General features: G+C 47.1%; 1 protein-coding gene across 2 annotated transcripts in view; it reads right to left on the reverse strand.

Moving 5' to 3' along the window:
• The window catches only part of Tfcp2l1 (transcription factor CP2 like 1), a 57,371-nt gene that overhangs the window by 27,387 nt on the left and 6,437 nt on the right, over positions 1-23,547 (reverse strand). For both annotated transcript variants that reach the window (XM_050129377.1, XM_050129376.1), the window contains exons 3-5: positions 1,741-1,817; positions 1,095-1,200; positions 22-128 (exon numbers count right to left, since the gene is read on the reverse strand). In XM_050129377.1, the coding sequence (XP_049985334.1) occupies positions 22-128; positions 1,095-1,200; positions 1,741-1,817 (290 nt within the window). The remainder of the gene's footprint in view (positions 1-21; positions 129-1,094; positions 1,201-1,740; positions 1,818-23,547) is intronic.

The raw sequence follows: 23,547 nt of genomic DNA on the forward strand, positions 1-23,547 counted from the left end.
AAAGCTCCCAGGTTTGCTTACCTGAATGAATGCAGATGCTCTCTTTGCCGGATCCCACAAAAACTCCACAGCATTCAGTTGGGTTGGGCTGGCCCTGGGGTCCAAGATACCAACAGACAGTGGAACATCTGCACACACACACAAAGTGCGAAGTCAGATCCTAGATCCCAGATAACCCCGCTGCTGATCTGAAACTAAGTTTCAAATCTCTGCTGGCAGACAGCCTGGCAGGAACTGCTTGATGCCTCCATCCTTTCTTATGGAAAGTTCCTCTTGACTTCCATGTGGAAGGGCTGGCTGTGGCCCTGGTTTGCACACCCTATCATCAATGCAGCTTTTCCCAAAGCACAGCTGAGGGCTGTGGAAGCGGGGCGGTCAGTACCTGAGCCCTCCAGCTCTGTGATATGCCCACCCTTCCCTTGCCACTCATCAAAATCCTTGAGAGAGCCAGGCATGGCGGCACATGATGCACTCAGGAGGCAGAGGCAGGTGGATTTCTGTGAGTTTGAATTCGACATGGCCTACAAGAGTTTCAAGCCAGCCAGGTTGACTGGCCTTAGAGAACGCCCTGAGGGCAGCACCCAGTGAGTGGCTTGGGTCACCAATGAAAGCTCCTTTCTCCTTCCCTCCCTCTCCCTGCTGCATATGTATATTTGGGTATTTGTGCCAGTGTGTGCGTGTGCGCGCATGGACACATACAAGCACATACATGACGACCACCCTTGGGTGTTTCGCCATAGTTTTCAGAACAGGGTCTCTCACTGTGTCTGAAGCTCATCAACTCAGCTCAGCTAGCCAGACAGCAGGCACTAGGGATCTGCTTGTTTCTGCCTCCCCAAAGCTGGGATCACAAGCGCTTGTCACCACACATGGCTTCTTTTTACACAGATTCTAGAGATTGAACTCAGGTCCTCATGCGTGCACTTGGCTAGCGAGACATCTCATCAGTCTCTGCCTGAGCCATCTCCAGTGCTGGGACTGCATGCATGTGCCGCCATGCTGGGCTTCCCTGTGAGCATAATTCCAAGTGGCATTCACAAAGAACCCCCACATGGCCCAAGTGTTCATGGTTGCCACTGGCTGGGGAGACTCACCAATGTCCAGGATACGGTCCCCAGGCCTGCTCCACCGCCAGCCCTCCAACTGCTGGTGCTCCGTGTACTGCAGCCGGCGGTCATGAAAAACTACACGGATGATACTCTGTGGAAGGCAGATGTCGGAGGTGACTATGTGCAGGGACTGAGGGGCCCCAAGAAAAGCGGGCCTCCCTGTCCCTGACCAGGAAGAGCCCGCCACCCCCTCCAGACAGACCCTTTTCTTGGGAACCCTAAGGACACGGACAAGGGTAAGAAGGGTGCCGCTGCCTTCCATGGCTCCTGCTATTCTGAGCAGCTTCACAAACACGTCTAACTAATGCACTATTCTATTATTCATGCAGGGAAGAAAGGCTCAGTGGGGGGCAAAATGAGGCAACCCAGAGCACACTCCACCAACACAAGCCACGCTACCCTGGTCCACTGCCTACCCATTCCGTGGGGACAGTACACTCCAGAAACTGGGACCATCCCCAGCCCCCAGGCATTCAGACCCTCCTCCAGCAAGTGAGTGTTCACCCACCTTCAAAGTACTCCCCCTCCAGCATGCAAGTGCTCCCCCACCTTCAAAGTACTCCCCCTCCAGCATGCAAGTGCTCCCCCACCTTCACAGTACTCCCCCTCCAGCATGTGAGTGCTCACCCACCTTCACGTATTTCGTATTCAGATCTTGGAAGTCCCCTAGCTTCCGATTCTCCAGCAGTCGGATTTCATATGACTGACCTGAGGGAGAATGGAAATACATTTTCCATTTCTTTCTGTAACTTTATTTTGAGACAAGATCTCAGTAGCCTTGGCTTGGCTTAGACTGCTGTGTAGGCAAAGAGGAACATGAATTCCCAGTCCTCCTGTTTCTGCCTCCCAGCCACAGCCAGTTTATTCACGGGTTGCAAGGCTCCAAGATCGGGTCCACATACTTGCACGGCGAGTACTTTACATACTCAGTTAAAATTTTAATTTATTTTAAAAAACCAATTTCTCAGAACCAGAGAGATAGCTCAGCAGTTCAGAGCACTGGCTGCTCCTCCAAAGGACCTCAGTTCAATTCCCAGCTTTACATAGTGGCTCACAACCATATATAACCTACAGTTCCAAGGATCTGGCCTCTGAAGGCAACAGGCACACATATGGTGCACAGACATACATGCAGCCAGAATACCCATAAACATAAAGTGATTTTAAAAAGTTAAAAATCAAATTCTCCGTCAGGCATGCTGGCTGGCACTCATGGGGGCAAAGGCAGGCAGGCCACTATGGGTTACAAGCCAGCCAGGGCTACACAGTGAGACACGGACTCAGAATAAACAAACAATCCATTCCTCAAAGTTTCATTTTAACATGAACAGCTTCTATGAGCAGCTTACCAGGGAAAGAGTTCCCCAACCTGAAGTCAGAGACAAACAGGAGACACGGCTCTAAAGTCCCATGTATACAATGTGAACCTAAAACAAGGCAGTGTCAGCAAGCCCGGAGACTACTGGACAGCTTCACAGGCATGGATGTCTGTGTACCACAGGGCAGCCTAGAATCCCAGTGTAGAGCTGAGGCAGGAGAGAAGGATTGGCGGTTCAAGGACAGCACAAGCCTTGTGAGATTCTTTGTCAAAAAAACAAAACGAGGAGCTGGTGAGGTGGTAGAAGCAAAGAACAAACTTCCACAAGATGTCTTCTAACCTTCACTCACACACACACACATTCACACATGCATGCACGTGCATGCACATAAAACATTTTAAACAAAAGAGGCAACTAGTCAGATCAATACCTACACCCTCCTTCATCCAGTTATGGAAACGGGAATGTGGCCTTAAATTAGGACAGACAATCTGAGCAGATGATTAAACTAAGGATTCTAAGGTAAGGGGACAATTGGAGAAAAGCCTGGGCCCCAAATCCAATGGCGTGTACAGTGACACACAGTGACAGAGAGGGAAAGGAGACTATCAGAGTGGAGGAAAGTGACGTGGCCACAAGCCAAGAACTGCCTGGAGACGCCAGAAGGTTAATGGACAACAGTGGCTCCTCTGCCCAAGAAACAGCCCAGTTCCCTGAGATGCTTCTCTTCCAGGCTCTGAGCTATGAGAACCAGCTGCCAAGGAAACAAGCCAAGCGAGGATGCCGGAATGGGCACAGAACCGGAAATCAAACCATTCGGTGCAAATATTTGCTGAGTAACAAGTACACAGGGAGCACTCTGCAAACCCTGGGGCTTTGAGAGTGAGTGGAAGGGCCCCAGCCACATGTGCACCAGATTCCTGACCACAGTGGCTAGGCCTGGACCCGATGCTGGCCGTGTGGAGGTCAGAGAACAACAGCTGTCCTTCCTCGGCCATCAGTCAGTCTGGTTTTTGAGAGTCTCTCTCACTGGCCGGTGGCTTGCCGAGTTGACTGGCAAGCTGACTGGCCAGAGAGCCCCATAGACCTACCTGTCTTTGCTGCCCTCGAGCTTGACCTACAAGAGAGTGCCACCATGGCCACCATGCTCAACTTTCCTATGTGAGTGCTGGGAACCAAACTCAGCACCAAGCATTTTTATCAGTTATGTTCTTAGCAACTCAGACATTTAAGCTCCGATTCTAGGCCCCTGAACCAAGAGTCCAGCACTCCCTTGGCCTGGACATACTGAGGGCCTTCCACACCCTAACTGGTTTTTCCAGTGTCCTTGCCTTTGCTGAAGAATGTAGATGGTGTTTGGCAGAGGCCCAAGGCCCAAGTGGTCATTACATGCATTTACAGGAGCCCCAGGGAGTCAATTAGCTCTGGCCCCAGGCTCTGCAGGGCAACCTCTACTCAGGTCAAGCAGAGGTAACTCCGGCCAGTAGAGAAGTGTTTCCAAGTCTGCACCAAGAGGCAGCACTGGCAGGTCGGACCCACTGCGCGGATTGTGGGCCAGGATCACATGGTGAGCTTCATCACAATGGGAATCCAGCCTATGCTCTTCCCATGCCATCTTCCTGGTCTTCCCCATCTCAAACATACTGCCAAGGATGCTCTCTAGCTGCCCCCTCCAAGTCAGCCTGTCCCATGTGTGCCTCAAGGCTAACACACTAGGACCAGGCTGTCCTCCCACCCCTCACAAGCTAGCTGGTGAGCATGGTCACATAGACCAAATTCACCTTGGGTGACTTGACCAGTACTATTTTGTACGCTTTTGCACTCGCATGGGCAGAAGGTTCTCTGACGGCCCGGACCATGTCTGAGGTCTCTGTGTAATTGTTGGGGGGTTTATTGCTGTTGTTGTTTTGAGGGGAGGGTTGGTTTCCAGGCTAACTTAAAATTGGAAGACTCTCCTGCCTCTGCCTCCCCGAGTCCTGAGATTAAAAAGGTGTACACCACCACCGTCTGGCCTAATGTTTGCTCACAGATACAGTTGGCACACAGTAGGTGCTGTGCAAAAGAGTGTGTGATTTCATACTCTGGTGTGTACATGCACATACTATATGTATATTAGTGTTCTTATATGCAAAATATATGTATATTGCTCTTGTGTGCAAATGCGTGCACATACATGGAAGCTAGACGGTGTCCTCCCTGCCAACCTCCTTATCTTTTGGACTGGTTTGGTTTATGGCTTGTTTGACTGGCTGGTAGATTGATATTATTTTGTTTGAGACAGGTCTCTCTTATATAGCTCTGACTGGCTTGGGACTTCTATATATAGAGCAGGTTGGCCTTGAACTCATAGAGATCTGCCTGCCTCTGCCTCATGCCCAGCTTTTCATGTGGGGTCTAGGGCTCCACCTCAATCCTCATGCTTGCACAGCAAACATCTTTCCAGTTGAGCCATTCCCCCAGCCCTGATTTTAAATTCTGTACAATGCTCTTCTGTGTGCCACAGGGTTTAACACACTCTGGCCCTCGAAGGTTTGTGATTTTCCAGGTACCCAAACAACACAGGGAAAAGGAATTTGGAAGGCCGGGTCCACTAGTCCTGACTATGACAGGACACGTGAAGCAAGGCTGGAGGATGTGGGGAGCACCGGGAGGGTCAGGGTGTCCATGGTCAAGGAAAGGGACAAATGACAGAAACTCCAAGCAAAAGCCCAGCAAGGCATGGGGATTTCTCTGGAGAATGATAGACAGCTTCACTCATGGGAACATACGGCTGGCAAAGACTCCTGGGATAGTTATTGATTGGTTGCCAAGGTCTCTCAACTGGCCAATAGCAACAGAGGTTCCCAGGACAAGCTCAACACCTAGTGACAGGGCCAGACAGTTGTGTGTGATTTTCTTTCAACTGTTCCTATTGGTTATGTGCTTAAGGCTACCCCAACTACCTTACAACATCTTTCTGCCAAGTTAAGATCTTTTCCAACATCCCAAAAGATCTGGGATCCATTTGAGAATGGAGAGAAGTCTTATAGGAAATGAAAAATTTTGATCTCAGAGTTATGAAACACTTGTTATTCGTCTGTTTCTGACATAGTGGTCCCAGATAACTGCGAATGACCTTGAACTTCGTTTTCCCCACCTCCACCTCCAGGGTACCAAGATCATACATCACCCTCAATCTATGGGGTAATGGGACAACAAGTTCAAATCCCCAGCTTTGTTCATGTCAGGTGAACACTCAACCAACCAAGCTACACCGTCAACCACTTGTGGCTTTAAACCTGGATCTATATTTTAAGGCGCAATCACATGTAAGGAAGCATAATCGTCAGACGGTGCAGCACTCTGGGAGGCAGAGGCAGGTCAATCTCTGAATTCTAGCACAGCCAGAGCTAGAGAAACCCTGTCTCAAAAAGCCAAAAACCAACCAAACAAACAAACAAAAAAAATCAACCAACCAACCAACCAAACAAACAAACAAAATAATTATGCACCATAAGCAGATACCAATGGGGAGCCAGTTCTTGCGGGGTCTCTGAGGAGTCCACCTCCCCATCCTGGTCTCCATTTGCGGCCAGCAGGGAATCTGATGCTGGGAGTCTGAGGGTCCCAGTCTCAGAGGAGGAAGTAGATGAAAAAAACAGGTGGTGACATCAGAAAACAGCTTCAAGGAAATTCCCTGAGAAGACCCAGCCCTTTACTTGCAATTGTTAAAAGCCTGCCAAAGGATGCAGGGAAGGAGCCCCGGGTCACTTTGTGTTCAAACTAGCCCTTGGCAGGCAGCTCCCAGCCCAACCCAGGGAACCAAGGTGACCTGGGAGTAGCAGGAACTCAGGCAGGACTCAACACCACCCACTCACGGTGGTGGCTGAGCCGGATGGCCCCTTCCTTCTTCAATCTCTGGGCTCTAAGGAGTACTGTCTGTCCCTCCCAAAGAGGGGTGGGGACTCCCTGAAGTAATTTAAGTTCAGTCCAACTTCATCTCTACCTCAGAGGGATGACCTGGAACATGCTCAAAGGGGCTGGGCCTCCAGAAAGGGCATGGAAATCTCCAGGTTCTTTGTTGGCTTTGCCTGCAAGCCCCCTTACCCTTTCCTTTCCTTACTTGACCTATGAGGACAGGCGACAGAAGGGGTAGTGAAACACACACACACACACACACACACACACACACACACACACACAGTAAATCTTAGCTTCTTCTTAAAGCAGCAGTTCTCAACCTGTGGGTCACAACTCCTCTGGGGTCAAGTGAGGCTTTAACAGAGGCTGCCTAAGACCATCAGAAGATACAGATATTTGCATTACAATTCATTACAGTAGCAAAATTACAGTAGCAATGAAAGTAATTTTTTTATGGTTGGGGTCATGACATGAGCATCTGGAAGGCTGAGAACCACTGCCTTAAAGTAACTCATAGCATCCCTGGCAGTTATCAGAGTTCCTCAGGCAGTGACTATAATCAGGACCAGGAAGCAGCCAGGCCCAGTGGCTAGGACCCCACCATTAGAATGAGGAAGCAGCTTGGGACCCTGCAGGTGGGGACAGGGCACAGCTGAGCGTCAACAAAAAAAATTTATAGGCGTCCTGGTGGCAGTCGGAGGGTAACCTGTGGGAGTAGGTTCTATCCCTCTCCCACTAAGGTTCTGGGATTGAACTCAGGTCATCAGGCGTGACTGACGACAAGAGCCTGGACCTGCTGAGGCACCCCACTGGCCCGCAATGTGAATTTTTATACAATCCTACATCTTTCCTGTGAACTCTCTTCCTTCTCTCTGCTTCTTCACCTTTCTGCCAGTCCCCTGCTGGTCCTTACTGAGGCATCATGGAAGTCACAGGTCCCAGTGGCAGCTGTCCCAGGCAAAGCCTACCTGTTGTCCTGAACAGCTTTCAAGATTCTTGTTCATAGTCAATCTCACTATAACCCCCTAAGAGCCGAAACCTCACCATAACCCCCTAATAGCCGAAATCTCACCATAACCCCCTAATAGCCGAAATCTCACCATAACCCCCTAATATAGTTAATCTCACCATAACCCCTAATATAGTCAATCCTCACCATAACCCCCTAATATAGTTAATCTCACCATAACCCCTAATATAGTCAATCCTCACCATAACCCCTAATATAGTCAATCTCACCATAGCCCCTAATATAGTCAATCTCACCATAACCCCTAATATAGTTAATCTCACCATAACCCCTAATAGTCAATCTCACCATAACCCCTAATATAGTCAATCTCACCATAACCCCTAATATAGTCAATCTCACCATAACCCCTAATATAGTCAATCTCACCATAACCCCAATATAGTCAATCTCACCATAACCCCCAATATAGCCAATCTCACCATAACCCCTAATGCAAATAAGAGCTGGAGCTGCTGAGCCAAGAAGACCATGAAATCTTCTTTACCCCCATGAATGATCAACAAATGGTCAGTAAAAATTACAGACTCTGGTTCACATCAGGTTATCAATAAGGAAACAAACACAGACTGTTAGTGTCCTGTGGGATACAGGAGGAACATTGTCTTACCACGCTGGAAAAAGACTGGTCACACATTCTAGCTGACATTTTGACAGTCCTCAGTGTGATGGGGAATACCGATTGTCAAGTTGACAGGATTTAGAATCGCCCAAGAGACCAATCTCTGGATGTGCTTGTGAAGAACTTTCTAGGTTAGGCTGAGTTGGTCAGGCATATTCCAGTGTGGACAGCACCATTTCATGGTCAGGGGTCTAAGAGTGTCCCTGCTTCCTGGCAGCAAGCCCAGCTGCCTCCTGCCATGATGGACTATGAGCCAAAACAACCCTTTCTTTCCATAGGTTGCTTTTATTGGTTTTTTTATGTCACAGCAATGAGACAAGTAACTAATGGCCTCAGATGCCCCACCAGACACTAATTTACAAGACACAGGACACTAATTTACTGGTGCTTAAGAATATTTGCACAGCGCTAGGGAGATGGCTCAGCCAGTAAAGCCCTTGCTCATATAAAAGCCAGGTGAGCGTGGAAGCCCATCCATCCTAGCATGTGAGAGGTGGAGACCCTGGAGCAAGCTGCTTAGCCAAAGAAGCCAAGTCTCAAACTCAGGGACCCGACTGCAATATATAAGGTGGAGCATGACGAAGAAACTGGACATCAGTCTGCCTTGGACATCTACAAATACACAAACATACATAATACATACACATGCACACACAATACACGCTCAGATAATACATAAACATATAATATACACAAACATATGCCCATACATACAAACATACATAATACATACACATATATACATATGCACACACACACACACAAACACAATACTTGCACAGAGCTGCATCAAGCAACAGTACTGAGAGCTAACCCTGGAAACAGTAAATGACCCACATTGGGTTCTCAGGAAACTGTAACGCAGAAGCAGAGAACAAGGCACACACATTCACTTAGGGTCTAAGCTGGCATCATCTGGGCACAAGGGGCAAACCTAAGTGGAGTAACACTGTACAGTCACCTGGTCTGCCTCCTTCAGTGTTATGATAGACAGGGGTCCAAACGGGTATAGGCTAGCCAGCTGCTGGAGAGACTGCAGACAAGCCAGAAACCTGCTACCAACAGTGCGATCTAGGGCTGGAGTCTGGCCCAGTGAAAGAGCACTCACTAGCATGCTCGAGACCCTGGGTTTGATTCCCAGCGTATTATTTTAAAAAAAAAAAAAAAAGGGTGATAGGGTCATACTGTGCAGCCCCGGCTGACCTCCAGCTCACAAAGACCCACCTGTCTCTGCCTCCTGAGCACCGTGCCAGGGCCTTATCACCATGCCAGGGCCTTATCAACACTGTTGAGGCTGAACTTCCTCAGTTTGTGAACATAAAACAATGTCCTTGGGGGCATCAGGATGACTCAGCTGTTAAAGACACCGGCCACTAAGCCCAACACCCAAGCTCAAGTTTGGGACCCACAAGGTGGAAAGACAGAACCAATACCCACAGGTTGTTGTCTGACCTGTACATGTATACTCACACACATATAAATCCTAAAAAGTATCAAGAAGTCCTGCCCTGGAGAAACACATGGTGAAGGGAATACAGGGTTATGGATGCAGTGAACTGTGGAATGACTTGACATTAGCCTCGAACCTCCACACTCAGGCACACAGATGCTCACTTGCACTCCCACACATCCAAATATGCATGCATACACATGCAAACACACACTCATCTACACACTCCATCTACAGATGCAGAGACAGATAAATACATACAGACTCATACCATCTATTCTGACCTTCATCTGTCGCCAGCGTACACATATACCCAGACAACTACAAATATACACACACTAAAATACAACTTCAAAATGCCTTAAGAAAACAGTAAGAACATACAAAACTGGGGTATATTATGAGTAAATTTGAAGAAACACAAACCAAGAAGACTGTCTGAGCCACTCCAGTCCACAGACAATGTGCAGAGTAACAATGGCTGCTGTTTATTCTTTCAGAGCCAAGTTGGTACCCCAAGGCTCATCAGACAGGGGAGCATTTGAGAAGATGGAACCAATTAAGAGGCACAGACATGAGTAAGACACATCAAGCAGACAGAAGGAGGCTCCCACCCAAGGAGCTAAGACTCTACAGGGCAGCCACAGGGAATGCAGCCCGGTTGGTCCAGCACTCACCCAGTGTGCAGAGGCCTTGGGTTTGCTTCCCAACACTGCACAAACAAGGAATAAAGGTGCACACCTGTAGTCCCAGAAGTCAGGAGAGGCAAAGAGGTTCAGGAGTTCATTTTAGACTACAATGCACTAAGTCAGTCTGGGTTCTATGAGACCCTGTCTCAAAAAACCAAAAGCCTACAGTGCAATGTGACAAGGAGTTCAGGGCCGGGGAGGGGGTAAAATACACCTACGGCCATGGTGTATTTTAAGTCAGTGGTGAGACTCAGCGGTGTGCAGCCTAGCTGAAGCAAGGGAAAAGTGGGGCATGATCAGTGCAGATTCCCTGGGGTTGAGCCCAGACCCTCCCAGGTTTGTTGTGTGACCAAGCAGTTCTGGTTTTGACTTTTTTATTGTTATAAAACCAAACGGAGCCCTCATGTGTGTTAGGCCAGTCATGTACCACTGAGCTACACACTAGTCTTACAGGCAAGTTGTGAAGTTGTGTGTGTATGTGTGTGTGTGTGTGTGTGTGTGTGTGTGAGACAGAGAGAGAGAGAGAGAGAGAGAAAGAGAGAGAGAGAGAGAGAGAGAGAGAGAGAGAGAGAGAGAGAACGAGAACTAGCTAAGTGTGTATGTATGCAGAGGCATGTGCGTCCAGGTTCCTGGGCACCACACAGAGGCCACAAAGGACACTGGGTGTCCTGCTCTATCACCGTCTCATTTCCTTGAGACAGGGTCTCATCTAGAGCTAAGCTGTCAGCAGAAAACCCAGCCATCCTCCAGTCTCCACCCCTTACTGCACTGGGCTTACTGATGCAGGTGCGGTCACGCCCATCATTTTACGTGTGCGCTATAAATCTATCTGAACTCTGGTCCTCATGTTGGCCCAGTAAGTGTCCTACCCATTGAGCCATTTCCATAGCTTCCAAAGCCAAGTTTTCAACCTCCCTGTGTCTCCTTCTTAATACCCGCAGAATAATGTCTGTAGCACTTCTTGTTAGCGTGCTGCATGACCACAGTGAGGTGAGAACAGTGCTTTCCCACCTGCTCCACTCCCGTGCAGCCGCTCTAAACTGCACAAATAAACTCTCCTGCCGTCATCACCCTGTTCCCCAAGTAACCCCAGCACACAAGGTCAATAAGTGGGGGGGGGGGGGTAGCAGAGACCATCCCCAGGGTTTAGACCTCACCAGGCAGCCACTGTCTCCCAGAAGCCAGATCCTGTGTGTACACAGTGCTGCCCAGAGCAGCAGCCTATCCCAGCTGCCCTCCAAAGGGCAGAGCCCACCAAGTGCCTTTACAAGAATAACATACAAACCAGAATAGTTCTTCCCAGTGGGCAGAACCCAGAGCAGGGCCTTCTGCCCAGATCACCATGTTCCCAAGAACAGGAGGCAATTGCCCGGGCCAGCCAAGATTTACAGGTTGTTTGCTTTCCAACAGTTGCTGGTTTGGGTAATGAATGCCACGTAAAATATATAAGAGGCCATTATCATGCCAGAGAAAGGAGGGCAATGTGCCAAGAGTCCTATACAGTGGAGGAAAAGCAAGGTGAGGTGACCAAGCAGCCCAGCATGGGTAACGCAGCTTGTCACCCCATGCATGCGGCACTATGCAAGCACTTGTGACTGTGACCAAGTGCACTCAAGGAAATGGCACACATCAGCAACAAAGGCCTTTCTGTCCAGGACCCAAGTCTTGACCTAGAAGGTCCCATGACCTATGTGACCTTGGAAGGCCTTAACCTCCTTCCTTCTATGAGTGTCATGGATGAGGTATCATGCCTGGCACACAGTAGATCCCCAGTCAGAATATGCCAGATAGTTATGTGGGCACATAGCCCCGCCCACAAAGAAAACCATGGCCTGGACACTTAGAGAAGGGGCTGCTGCCAAGGCGGGGTCAGGGCAAACACCAGAAGAACATGAAGCACCTTGTGGTGCAAAGAGGGGGAAATGTTCAAGGAACAGGTGACAGAAGCCAGGCAGAGGGACTCCCTGCAGCGTGGGCAGGACAATGTGAGCCCTGAAACGTATACCTGAATGTGCCAGAGTGCGGAAAAGACAGCAACAAATTCTTTCCAGGGTCCTTATGAAATACATGTATTTAGGGGGCAAAAGAGTACATAATATATATAAGGAGTTGGGACAAGCAAAGGGAGTCATCAATGTTTGGGTCCCAGGAACTGAACTCAGGTCATTAGGCCAGGAGGAAGCACCTTTACCTGCTGAGCCATCTTGCCAACAAAGGAAATTCCTTTTTAGGTTCTTTTTTATTTGGTGTGGAGGCCAGAGGTCAATGTCAGGCGTTGTCCTCTATCATTCTCCACCTTATAGGGTCTCTCGCTCACTGATTTGGGGAGACTGGCTGGCCAGTGAGCTCTAGGGAGTCCCTTGTTTTTAATCTCCCCAACATTGGGATTGGAAGTATGCACCATGCCTGGATTTGTTTTTTCCTCCCATGGGTGTTAGGGTTTGAACTTGGGTCCTCACGCTTGCTTGACAAGATTTTTACTGACTGCACCATCTTAATCTCCCCAGCCTTAGAAAACTCCTTACAAAAGTGTTTCTAATCCAAGTGCAGGAAGAAGGAAATAAATAGGAAAGCAATGTCAGGCAACTATAGCAATAATTGTTTACTAGACAGCAGGCAGAAAGGGGTTCAAGCTAAGTGTCTTCCTCGGCTCAGGTATTTATTAGCTGCACAGGGGGACATGCAATTCCACCACACAGAAACCCATCACACAGTGACAGTCTTAATTCAATCTTCAAGGTTAGCATCATTAACACTAAGAAACACAGCATAGTGATTCCAGTAATGTGTCCTGCAAGGCGCCTGTAGCTTCCACAGCATTCGGGGCAGAAATACAGAACCTAAGATCCCTGGAACCAATGTTTTGTTTTGGAAAGGAAGGAAGGAAGGAAGGAAGGAAGGAAGGAAGGAAGGAAGGAAGGAAGGAAGGAAGGAAGGCAGGCAGCAGTAAGCAACCAGAGGCAGACAGCTCTCTGCAAGTTCCAGGTGCCAGAGCTATACAAACAGACCAACACCCAAACCAAAACAGTCAACAAAACAAGACATTGGTGTGGGTGGGGGGAATTTACTGGAGAGATGGCTCCAGTGGTTAAGAGCACTGGCTGCACTCTTCCAGAGGTCCCGAGTTCAATTCCCAGCAACCACATGGTGGCTCACAACCATCTAAAATGAGATCTGGCACTCTCTTCTGGCTTGAAGGCATACATGCAGGCAGAAGACTGCATACATAATAAATAAATAAATCTTTAAAAAAAAAAAAAAAAAGACACGGAGTCCTTGGTGCTTGCTGACTAGGCAGACTGACTGTGTGGTTCCGGGAGAGTGTTATACCCGAAGTCAAAAAGCAAGTGGAAGCTTGAAGGAAGACCATCCACAGTTATCCCCTGGCCTCGACATGCACATTATGTGCACACATACAAACATGCATAGGAGACCTCAGAGGAGGCTGGGAGATCAGTGGGGAGAGACAAAGCCAGCAGGCACTCGGAAGGGAGAAGCAGGTAGGTCTGTGGGAGCTCAAGGCCAGCCTGGCCTACAGAGCAAGTTCCAGGCATTGGTTTGCAGGGACCCCAGTGTCCGCTGACCTTCACATGAACAAACACCATAGCACATGCTCATGGAATAAATAAATAAATAAATAAATAAATAAATAAATAAATGTGATTTGAAAGACATTTTATGATATTTAGCACCTGATGAACAATGATTGTCCTCTGGCCCCCATACACAAGCATACACACACACACACACACACACACACAACACACACACACGGGCTGGGGAATTTAGCTCAGAGCCAGAACAGCTGTTTACTATGAACAAGACCCCAGAACCACACCTATACACACCCACTCATACCCACCCACATCCACACAGCCAACTAAATAACAAATAAGATATGGGGGAGCTAGAGAGATGGCTCAGAGGCTGAGAGTACTGTCTGCTCTTCCAGAGGACCCAGGTTTAATTCCCAGCACCCACATAGCAGCTCACAATTGTATTAACTCCAGTTCCAGGGTTTTGACATCCTCACACAGACATACATGCAGGCAAACATCAATTAATATAAAATAAAATTATTTTAAAAAATAAATAAATAAGCTATGGATACATTGCCGGCACAATAGAAGATGGTTCTATGATTTCCAGGAGAGAAGGTTCTGACATGTGGTCATAATGGCTGAGCTGTAAACACTAAGCTGACTTTAAAGAGTCTGTCAAGTGGTCAACATTTCTAGGACAGCACTGATGCCAAACTGAATGTGCCCATGGGGAGGCCAGCACTCAGGGTCAGGGGTCCTCCTCGGCCACTCTTCCTCTTTACTCTTCTCTTTCTTCTTGGTCGTTCACTGACTCAGTGCTGGAGTTACTGGGGCACCACCACATCCAGTCTGCTTTTCCCACATGGGCTCTGAGGGACTGAACTCAGGTCCTCAGGCTTCCCTGGCAATTTTTACCATCTGAGCCATCTTTCCAGCACCAGAAAAGGAAAATTTCATAGACAGGATATGAATTATTGTTCTGCGCAGTAGGTGGAACTCAACTTGATGCCCGTTTATTGGTGCGGTGTATTCATTGAGCTTTTGGTGCAGGGGGTGGTGAAGACCAACTGCTCATGGATGCCAAGGACAAAAATATTCTAAAATTAATCAAAATGATGTTGGCGTATTTAGTCAAACACACTAAAAAACATTAAATTATCTCTTTTAGATAGTCTTGCTATGTAGTCCAGGATGACCTCGGACCGAAAATCTTGCTGCCTCTGCCTCTCCTGTCCAGGAAAAGTGACATGCTGAGATTTGCCACCACACCCAACTGAATTGTACACTTTAAATGGATGGATTGCATGCTATAGAAATTACATCCCAATAAAGCTGTTTTCTAAGGATGTCTTTAAAAAACAGACCAAGGCCTAGAAAGATGGCTCAATGGTTGAGAGCATTTGCTGTTCTTACAGAGAATTGAACTTGGTTTCATCAGCGAGGCAGCTCACAGCCATTTCCAACTCGGGTTGCAATGGATTTGAGGCCCTTTCTGCCCTCCACCAGCACCAGGCACACATGGTACACATCCAAACTTCCAGGGTGTGGTGGTTTGAATGATAATGCCCCCCCTCCCCTGGGCTCATTTTGAATGCTTGGTCCCCAGTTAGGGGAACTTTTAGGGAAGGGCAAGGCCTTGTTGGAGAAGGTGTGTCACTTTAAGGTTTCAAAAGCCCTCTCCAGCACCCCCTCCTCTCTGTACCTGTGGATCAAGGTTGTAAAAAGCTACAGCTACAGCACCATGCCTCTCTGCTTCTTGCAGGGATGATAATGGACCAACCCTCTAAAATGGTACGTTTTAGCCTCCAATTCAATCCTTTCTTTTGTAAGAGTTGCCTTGGTCATAGCAATAGCTTCACAGCAATAGAGCAGTGACTAAGAGACAGGGAGAACACTCATGTGTGTAAAATAAATCTGAAGGAAAAAAAAAAGGCAAGCAAAGCCAGGTGTGGTGGCAGGCACATCTCCAGAAGCTCATAAAAGTGAGTGTGGCCTGTATACCTACAATTCCAGCACTTGGGACGATCTATAGTTCAAGGCTATTCCTTAGCCTGGGCTATGAGACCCTAGAGAAAGGTAAAAGTGAGACCTGGAGGGAGGGAAGGAAAAGGAGGGGTACCACTGCATGTTCCGGGGCAAGCCATACCACCTCTCTAAACCTCAGTTTACCCGCCTATGAAACGGATGGCTGAGGCACAAGGGCTAGTCATGTTTCTATAATCTGAATACATTTAAAAGCACCAGCAATTTGCAGGTTCTGATCGATTGGCCTGGTGGCAGACACCAGGGGACTCTACATTTCTGTAGGGACAGCGCAGGGACATTGAGAGCAAGGCGGTGTAAATGTCCTGTGCTTGGGGGTGGGAGGTCTCATTTTTGTACTCTGGAATCCTAGAACACCTGACCTCTCCCTTCCATTCTGCACCCACAGAACCCTTAGTAGCAAGCTGGAGAATGCTAAGGTCAAGAACACTTCAGGTTCTCTTAGGCACAGAGTGGTCTTGAGCCAAGGGAGAGAACAGACTGTGTGCTCAGCCCCACCTTCTCCACCCCATTCTAGTGCACAGAGAAGACAGTCCCTAGCATTCTTTCCCGGGGCTCAAGCACAGAGAAAGAAAGCCCACCCTCTAGGAGCCAAATGAATGCCACCCTTGAACCCCAGCGAGGAGCCAGGACTGTACTCAGAGACGGTCAGGACCCCACTGTGTAAGCTAAAAGTGTTATTCCCCTTCCAGGCCTCGGTTTTTTCATCAATTGTGTGGGGTTAAAAGAAGAGACTCTCAGGTCACTCAAAGGACTTTCCTATGATAAGATAGGTAAAGGGGCCGGGCAGGAGAGATAACCAGTGGTTAAGATTGTTGTTCCAAGGCGATCAGGTGGTTCACAACTCAACCTCCAGGGCATCCACTCACCGACACCTAAACATAAATCTTTTTTTTTTTTTAATTAAAGCCATGTGAAGAGACTGGGGATGAAGCCCAGTTGTAAGGCACCTCTTAGCACACTATTGCATTGGGTGTGATCCCTAGCACCATGTAAACTGAGCCTGGTGTAAGCCCAGCACTTAGGAGGCAGAGGCAGAAAGGAGTTCAAAGTAATCCTTGGCTACAGTGAGTTCGAAGATGTAGCTGGACAGATAAAAGTTAATGAACAGAGCTGGGCATGGTGGGACGCTCCTGTACGCCCAGCTCTTGGAGGCAGAGAGACCAGAAGTTAACGACAATGACAGCGTGGACTACATGAGACCTTGTCTCAAAAAAAGCAGAGGCTGGTGAGAGAGAGGCAGGCTGGTGAGAGAGGCCTCCCAACAAGCACTGGTGACCAGATTTCCATCCTGGAGACCCACATCGTGGAAGAAGAGACTTGGTTTCTTAAAGCTGTCCTCAGATCTCCATAATGGGATCACAGTACACTGCCCCCTAAACACACATAAATAAATGTAATTTTCAAAAATTAAAAAAGCACAGGGTTGGAGAGATGGCTCCGTGGTTAAGAGCATTGGTTACCCTTCCAGAGGACCCAGATTCAACTCCCAGCATCCACATGGCAGCTCATAACTACCTGTAACTCCAGTTCCAGGGGACATGAAACCCATGGCAAAACACTAATGCACATAAAAATAAATTTAAAAAGTAGCCATGTGGTGGTGGTGCAAGCCTTTCATCCCAGCACTCGGGAGGCAGAGGCAGGTGAATCTCTGAGTTTGAAGCCAGTCTAGTCTACAGAACAAGTTCCAGAACAGCCAGAGCTATTTACACAAAGAAATCCTGTCTTGAAAAACTAGAAACTAACAAATAAGAAATAAATTAGTTAAACAGAGATTTAAACCCTATGCATATAAAATAAGTAAGAAGATTAGCCAGGTGGTGGTGGCACACACCTTTAATGCCAGCACTGAAGAGGCAGAGGAAGGTGGAGCTCATGAGTTCAAAGCCAGCCTGGTCTACAAAGTGAGTTCCAGGATAGCCAAGGTATTTACATGGAGAAAAAACAAACAAGCAAATTCTTCCAGTTGAGCACAGAAGGCAAATGGCCACTGAGCCACACCTCCAACACAACAATGTACCCTTAGGACAGGAATAGGAATGTTTGGTGGCGTGCAATTTTTAGGTGGTATTTATAAAATAACCTTGTTTATCTTCAAAAGGGAAAAAAAAATCAATCAAGCCAGGTGATGCTGGTGCACACCTGAGTCCTTAGGAGGCCGAGGCAGGCAGATCTCTGAGGCCAGTCTGGTCTACAGAGTGAGTTACAGGACAGCCAGGACTATTCAGAGAAACTCTGTCTTAGAGCGAAAAAAAAGGGTAAAAAGCTCACATCATAAAAAACTTATACATGATTCGTACATCCAGACGTGGTGACCTGTGATTTTAATCTCAGTACTCTTGAGGCTGAGGCAGGCAGATGTCCAAGAGTTTGAGACCAGCCTGGACTATATAGTGAGTTCCAGGCTAGCCAGGGCTACATACTAAGACACTGTCTCAAAAACACAAACACACAGATATACACATGCCCAAGCCATGCTAGTATGACCAAGAAACAAATCTAAAAGATGGGCAACTGAGATGGTTTCTGGAGTGGGCGTGTCTCTCCGCTCAGTCACTGCTACAAGCAGCACTTACCCCTTTAGGAATAAAAAGGAAGATGAAAAGTATTTTTTGTTTTTAAGTACTGTGCTTCAGGGTCATTTGTCTTCTGTAGTTTATATCCCCAAACTTCGGGCTAAAAATTAATCTGAAAAAGGAAACTCAGCTGTGGGGGAAAGTCAGCAACCAGGTGTTAATCCCACCTCATTCTCTAAATTCAGTCACTAAGAGACCTGGGAAGAAGGAAAAATGCAACCAGACATTTGTGGAACACTCAGTTCTCCAGACAACAGCCGCAGGGAGGTTGTCCTAAAGAGAACAGCCAGGAGCCCAGAGACGAAAGGACTTCCCAGGAGCTGCGGGAAAGCTGAAGTCCATTTTCAGGAGCTGTGCAGCCGGGCTGTAATCTCCATCCCTGAAGGGAGGCTGTGTCTTTCTTCCTTCCCGGGAGGTATTTTCCCCACAGGTCCTCAGAGGCTAGAGAAAATGAAGGGCCTAGACCTACCCAAAAGAAATCCTGGTTTGCCCATGACTCTTCCCCTTCCAGAAATTTCTTCATGACCCACTACAGTGAGTGCCATCACTTCCCAGACCCTGCCTGACCAAGGAAGGACTTGAAGACACCAGGTTGTCACTGAAAAAGCTGAGAACAATGTATTTTAGAATATACCTAGAAGAGAATATCAGGGCAAGGCCAAGACTCAGGCTCTGAGCCTGCGCCTCAGCCAGCGGGACACACACACACACACAGCTTAGAAAGTGCTTTTCTGGTGAGCAGGCTTCCTGTGCCCTAGAGGGCATGTGTTCTGCCATTCAATAGCAGTGTTAGAAATGGTTTTAGGGACTGGGGATATGGCTTGGTCCACAGAGTGCTTGCTTGCTATACTTAAAGCTGTGGGTTAGATTCCCAGCACTAACTACATAAGCCCCTTCAGGTAATCCCAGGTCTTAGGAGGTGGAGGCAGGAGGATCAGAAGTGTGTGATCATCCTCAGGTTGAGGCCAAGACTTCTCAAAAAAAAAAAAAAAAAAAAAAAAAAAAGGGTGATAGGGTCATACTGTGCAGCCCCGGCTGACCTCCAGCTCANGCCTCTATGGAAGAGGAGAGGTCCCCTGGCTACAAGACAGATGTATCAGCCATGCTGGCCTTTCCTTCGGTTTCCCCTCCTTTCAGAACCTTCACCCTCCACGACTGTAGTTCCTGGGTGGATGAAATCAAGGTCCAGTGACGTTGGGTCACTAGGTTTAAGGCTCAAAGTCGTTTTGAGGCTGTTGAGATTGCTCATCACATAAAGGTGCTTGCCACCACGCCTGATGATCTGAATTCTACCTGGGACCCCTCATGGTAGGAGAGAACCAACCCTGGCAGGTTGTCCTCTGACCTCCACACATGCTCCCTGAAGCACAAAAGCCCCCCCCCCCCCACACACACACACAAACTAATGCACCCTATCCTGTCTGATCTCAGAAGCACACGAACAAATAAATAAATTCAATAAAAAAAAATATTAAGAGTCGTTTGGTTGGAAAATACCAATGCTTTCTCCTCGGCAAGCACTCTGAAAAGAGCTTCTTATCACCAAGCCAGAAGCGCCTGGGATTCTCCTCCCTCCCCCTCAGGCTCCTGGGTCAGGAAAGCTGTGTCCACAAGGAACTTTGACCCCAACAGGGGACTTGCAAGCCTTCAGTCTATTCTGCAGTTGTTCGGTCCTTTACATCTCTCTGAATATATTTGTTTTCAAACCATTTTCCCCACGTCCAAAACCAGCCACCAGGTTTGGAGACCAGCACACACCCCTGTGGGGCATGACTATTGCCAAGGCACTCCTCGGGCACGGCAGGGAGTGGTGGTCCATTGGTTCAGGAAGAAACAATATACCTACAGTGTTCTTTCTGCTCTCAGAGAACTAAACACAGCCCTCCACGAGAAGGACTTGGATGGGCTTCCCACAGATAAAACAGCAAGCAACTGAGGGCACAGTTCAAAGACAGAACACTCACCTAGCACACACAAGGCCCTGGCTTCTGTTCTCAGTACAGCCGAGAAGAAAAACAGCAATAAATATCATAGGGCCAATACAATAAACATAAATAACTGAAGAGAAAACCTTTCAATGGGCTAAAAGGGTCTTGAATGTCATGCTATTTATAATATGATAATAATGACACATTTATTTAGCCATGACCTTACTATATAGCCCAGGCTGGCCACCAACTCAAGATTAACCCAGATTAACCAGAAGTCACCCAATCTTATCTGATCTAAAGCTTATCAAGGCAGGCCCTGGTTAAGTACTTGGATGGGAGGTGTGCTGAAAAGACACAGAGTATGCTATTGATAAGAGCAAAAGGAAGAAAGATGCATACATTTTCTGAGTAATTATTGCTCATGTACCATAAGGCATCCAACATAATGCTTAAAATGCAGGTCAAACAATAAATACAGAAGCCATGGGCAGGCAGGATCATTAAGCAGGTAAGGCCAAATGTCTCTGCCACCAAGCTGGACAACTTAAGCCGATCCCCAGGACCTATACAGTTCCTATATAGTCGAAGGACAGAATACCCACAAGTTCTCCTCTGATCTCCACATGTGTTTGTAGGCACTCACACAAATGAATAAATACATGCATACATATGAACATATATTCATACATACAAAATTTAGTCATTGGTCTGAGAGTGCTCGCTTAGCATGCTCAGGACCCTCAGGTCTTACATGCTACACACAAGTGTAATTATCGCAAAATACAGCTAGATGACTGACAGAGGAAAAATAAACATTGCAATACATGGCCGCTAAATGGTTCATAAATGATGTCTCTTCGGATGGAAGGGATAAATATCAAAGAGAAATTTACAAAGGACATAGTAAAATTACGCATACATCCTAAAAGACTACAGTATCTTAGATATTTCATCATGTTAGTTACTATAGGGCACAGAGAACTTAACCAAGCTGGTGCTCACCACCTATAATCCCAGCACTCGAGGCTGAGACAGGAGGACCACAAGTTTGAGGCTAGACTAAGTTCCATAAAGACTGGGACCTCACCTTAAACAGTGGCTAAGATACTACACAAAAGATTTTTAATAAAAAAATAAAATAAATTCTCCTGTGAAAACTGGCAACACCTGACTTTGAGAGAGACAGTAAGACACACCAGGCTGGGAGGCGTGAAACCGTCTGCCAAGATAGTGTGTAACATTTTAATGCTCTAATTCTATTTGTTAGGTTTACAACTAAAAAATAATCAAGCTGTATCCACAGGGATGTTTATCAATGTCTAATTTCTAGACAAGTGCTCTACCACTAAGTTATAACACCACTGTCCAGTTTAACTTTTAAACAATTATTACATGTATTTGTATATGTACATGGCACACATGTTGTTTAAACAATTATTACATGTATTTGTATATGTACATGGCACACATGTTGAAGTCAGAAGGCAACTATTTGAAATAATCAGTTCTCTCCTTCTGCCATGTGGGTCCTGGGAATTGAACTCGGGTTATCAGTCTTGGTGGCAAAGCTGTCTTTATGTGTTGAGTCATCTTATTGTCCTTAAATGTTTAATTTCTAACCATAGAAAAATGACTGCTCACAATATAAAGCTGGCCAGAGAAAGAGTTTATGATATAGCACTATAGTATTCCAATTTTAAAATATATATACTTAGAAGGTTAGTTGCCAGGCTGGCAAGATGACTCAGACAGTAAAGGCACTTGCTGCCAGGCCTGACCCTCCCACCACCAGGACCCCTGTGGGAGAAAGCTGACCTTCCCACGTGTGCAGTGGCAAGAAAGTACCCCCACACACTAAATAAATGGATTAAATACACACACACACACACACACACACACACACACGATATTATAGGCAACTTAAATTTGATTTTTCTTTGAATTTTTCTGCCTTTTGCTTTTGTTTTTCAGTTACTTTGAGTTTCAGCTGGATACTTTTTTAATTTGGCAGAAACATGCAAATTAGCAACAATGAATATATTATGCATATTGTGTGGATATTGTCACATAGAAGCTACTACAGAGAGCCCTGGCTGTTGAATAGTAACTTTTTTAAAGACAGGGTTTCTATGTGACTCTGGCTGGCCTGGAACCCACAATATAAAATAGGCTAGTCTCAGACACAGAAATCCCCTTGTCTCTGCTTTCTGAGAGCTGGGATTAGAGGCTGCGCCACCACACCAAACCCAAATAACTCATTTTTAAAACTGTAATTCTAAGAGCTTCCTTTCTCCCTTCCCTCCTTTCTTTTTTAAAGACAGGGTCTCAAGCACCCCCAGCTATCCTCACTCTCTGTAGCTGAGGATGACCTTGAACTTCTGACCCTCTGGCCTCTCAGAGAGCTGGGATTACAAGTGTGTTCCACCACACTTGGTTTATAAGATACTGGGGATAAAACCCATGGCTTCCTGCATGCTAGGCAAGCGCTCTGGCAACTGGGCGAGGTCCCAGTCCTTCCTAAACAATTTGATCCAAGCCCTTTTAACAGTTTGATCTTCTACACTTTCTGTAATAAACATCTACTATCTTACTCCTCAGGCAAGATCGTGCATTTGCAAAACTGAGACAAGATGGAGTTAGAGGTCAATTCGGGATGCACAGGAGGTTCCATAAGAACCTTGGAAACAGACTTTAATCCCAGCACTCAGGAGGCAGAAGCAGGTGGATCTCTGTGAATTTGAGGCCAGCCTGGTCTACAGAGTGAGTTCCAGAACAAGCTCCAAAGATACACAGAGAAACCCTGTCTCGAAAAACCAAAAAAGAAAACAGAAAAGTATGTAGGGATGGAGGGATGTGGTTCTGTGCTGGAGCACTGGCCTGCTGTGTGAGGCCCTAGGCTCCGTTTCCTTTGTTGTAAAATAGTAAACAAATCTGTATATATCCAAAGGAAAGATACCAAGTTAACTCAGGCAGGTGGATGGAACTACAGGGTGAGCCCGTCACTGTCTGTGATGGGGAAGAGGACATTCTCTTTAAACTTATTAATAAGACCTAGTATGCCATCAAACACTTCCTACCGTTGGCTAAGTAACAGGGAGGGGCATGATGAACACAGCCAAAGAAAGGCCTTAAAATGGGGGCAGGAGACAAAACAAAGTCCCTGTTCAGCAACAAGACCTCACACTGCTCACACAGGACATGGCCCCAGACAAGACCCACATCAGCTCAGTGGCCTCATTACTTCACTCTCAAGTTTAAGCAAGAGGAGGGTGGTAGGGAGGGCATGGGGGGGGGCGCTGATGAGGAAAGAAACTGCTCAAAGAGAAAGTTGGC

This window comes from Alexandromys fortis, unplaced genomic scaffold (assembly GCF_014885135.2).
Source record: "Alexandromys fortis isolate MF-2015 unplaced genomic scaffold, M_Fortis_MF-2015_v1.1 scaffold_236, whole genome shotgun sequence".
In the NCBI taxonomy this organism is placed as follows: domain Eukaryota; kingdom Metazoa; phylum Chordata; class Mammalia; order Rodentia; family Cricetidae; genus Alexandromys; species Alexandromys fortis.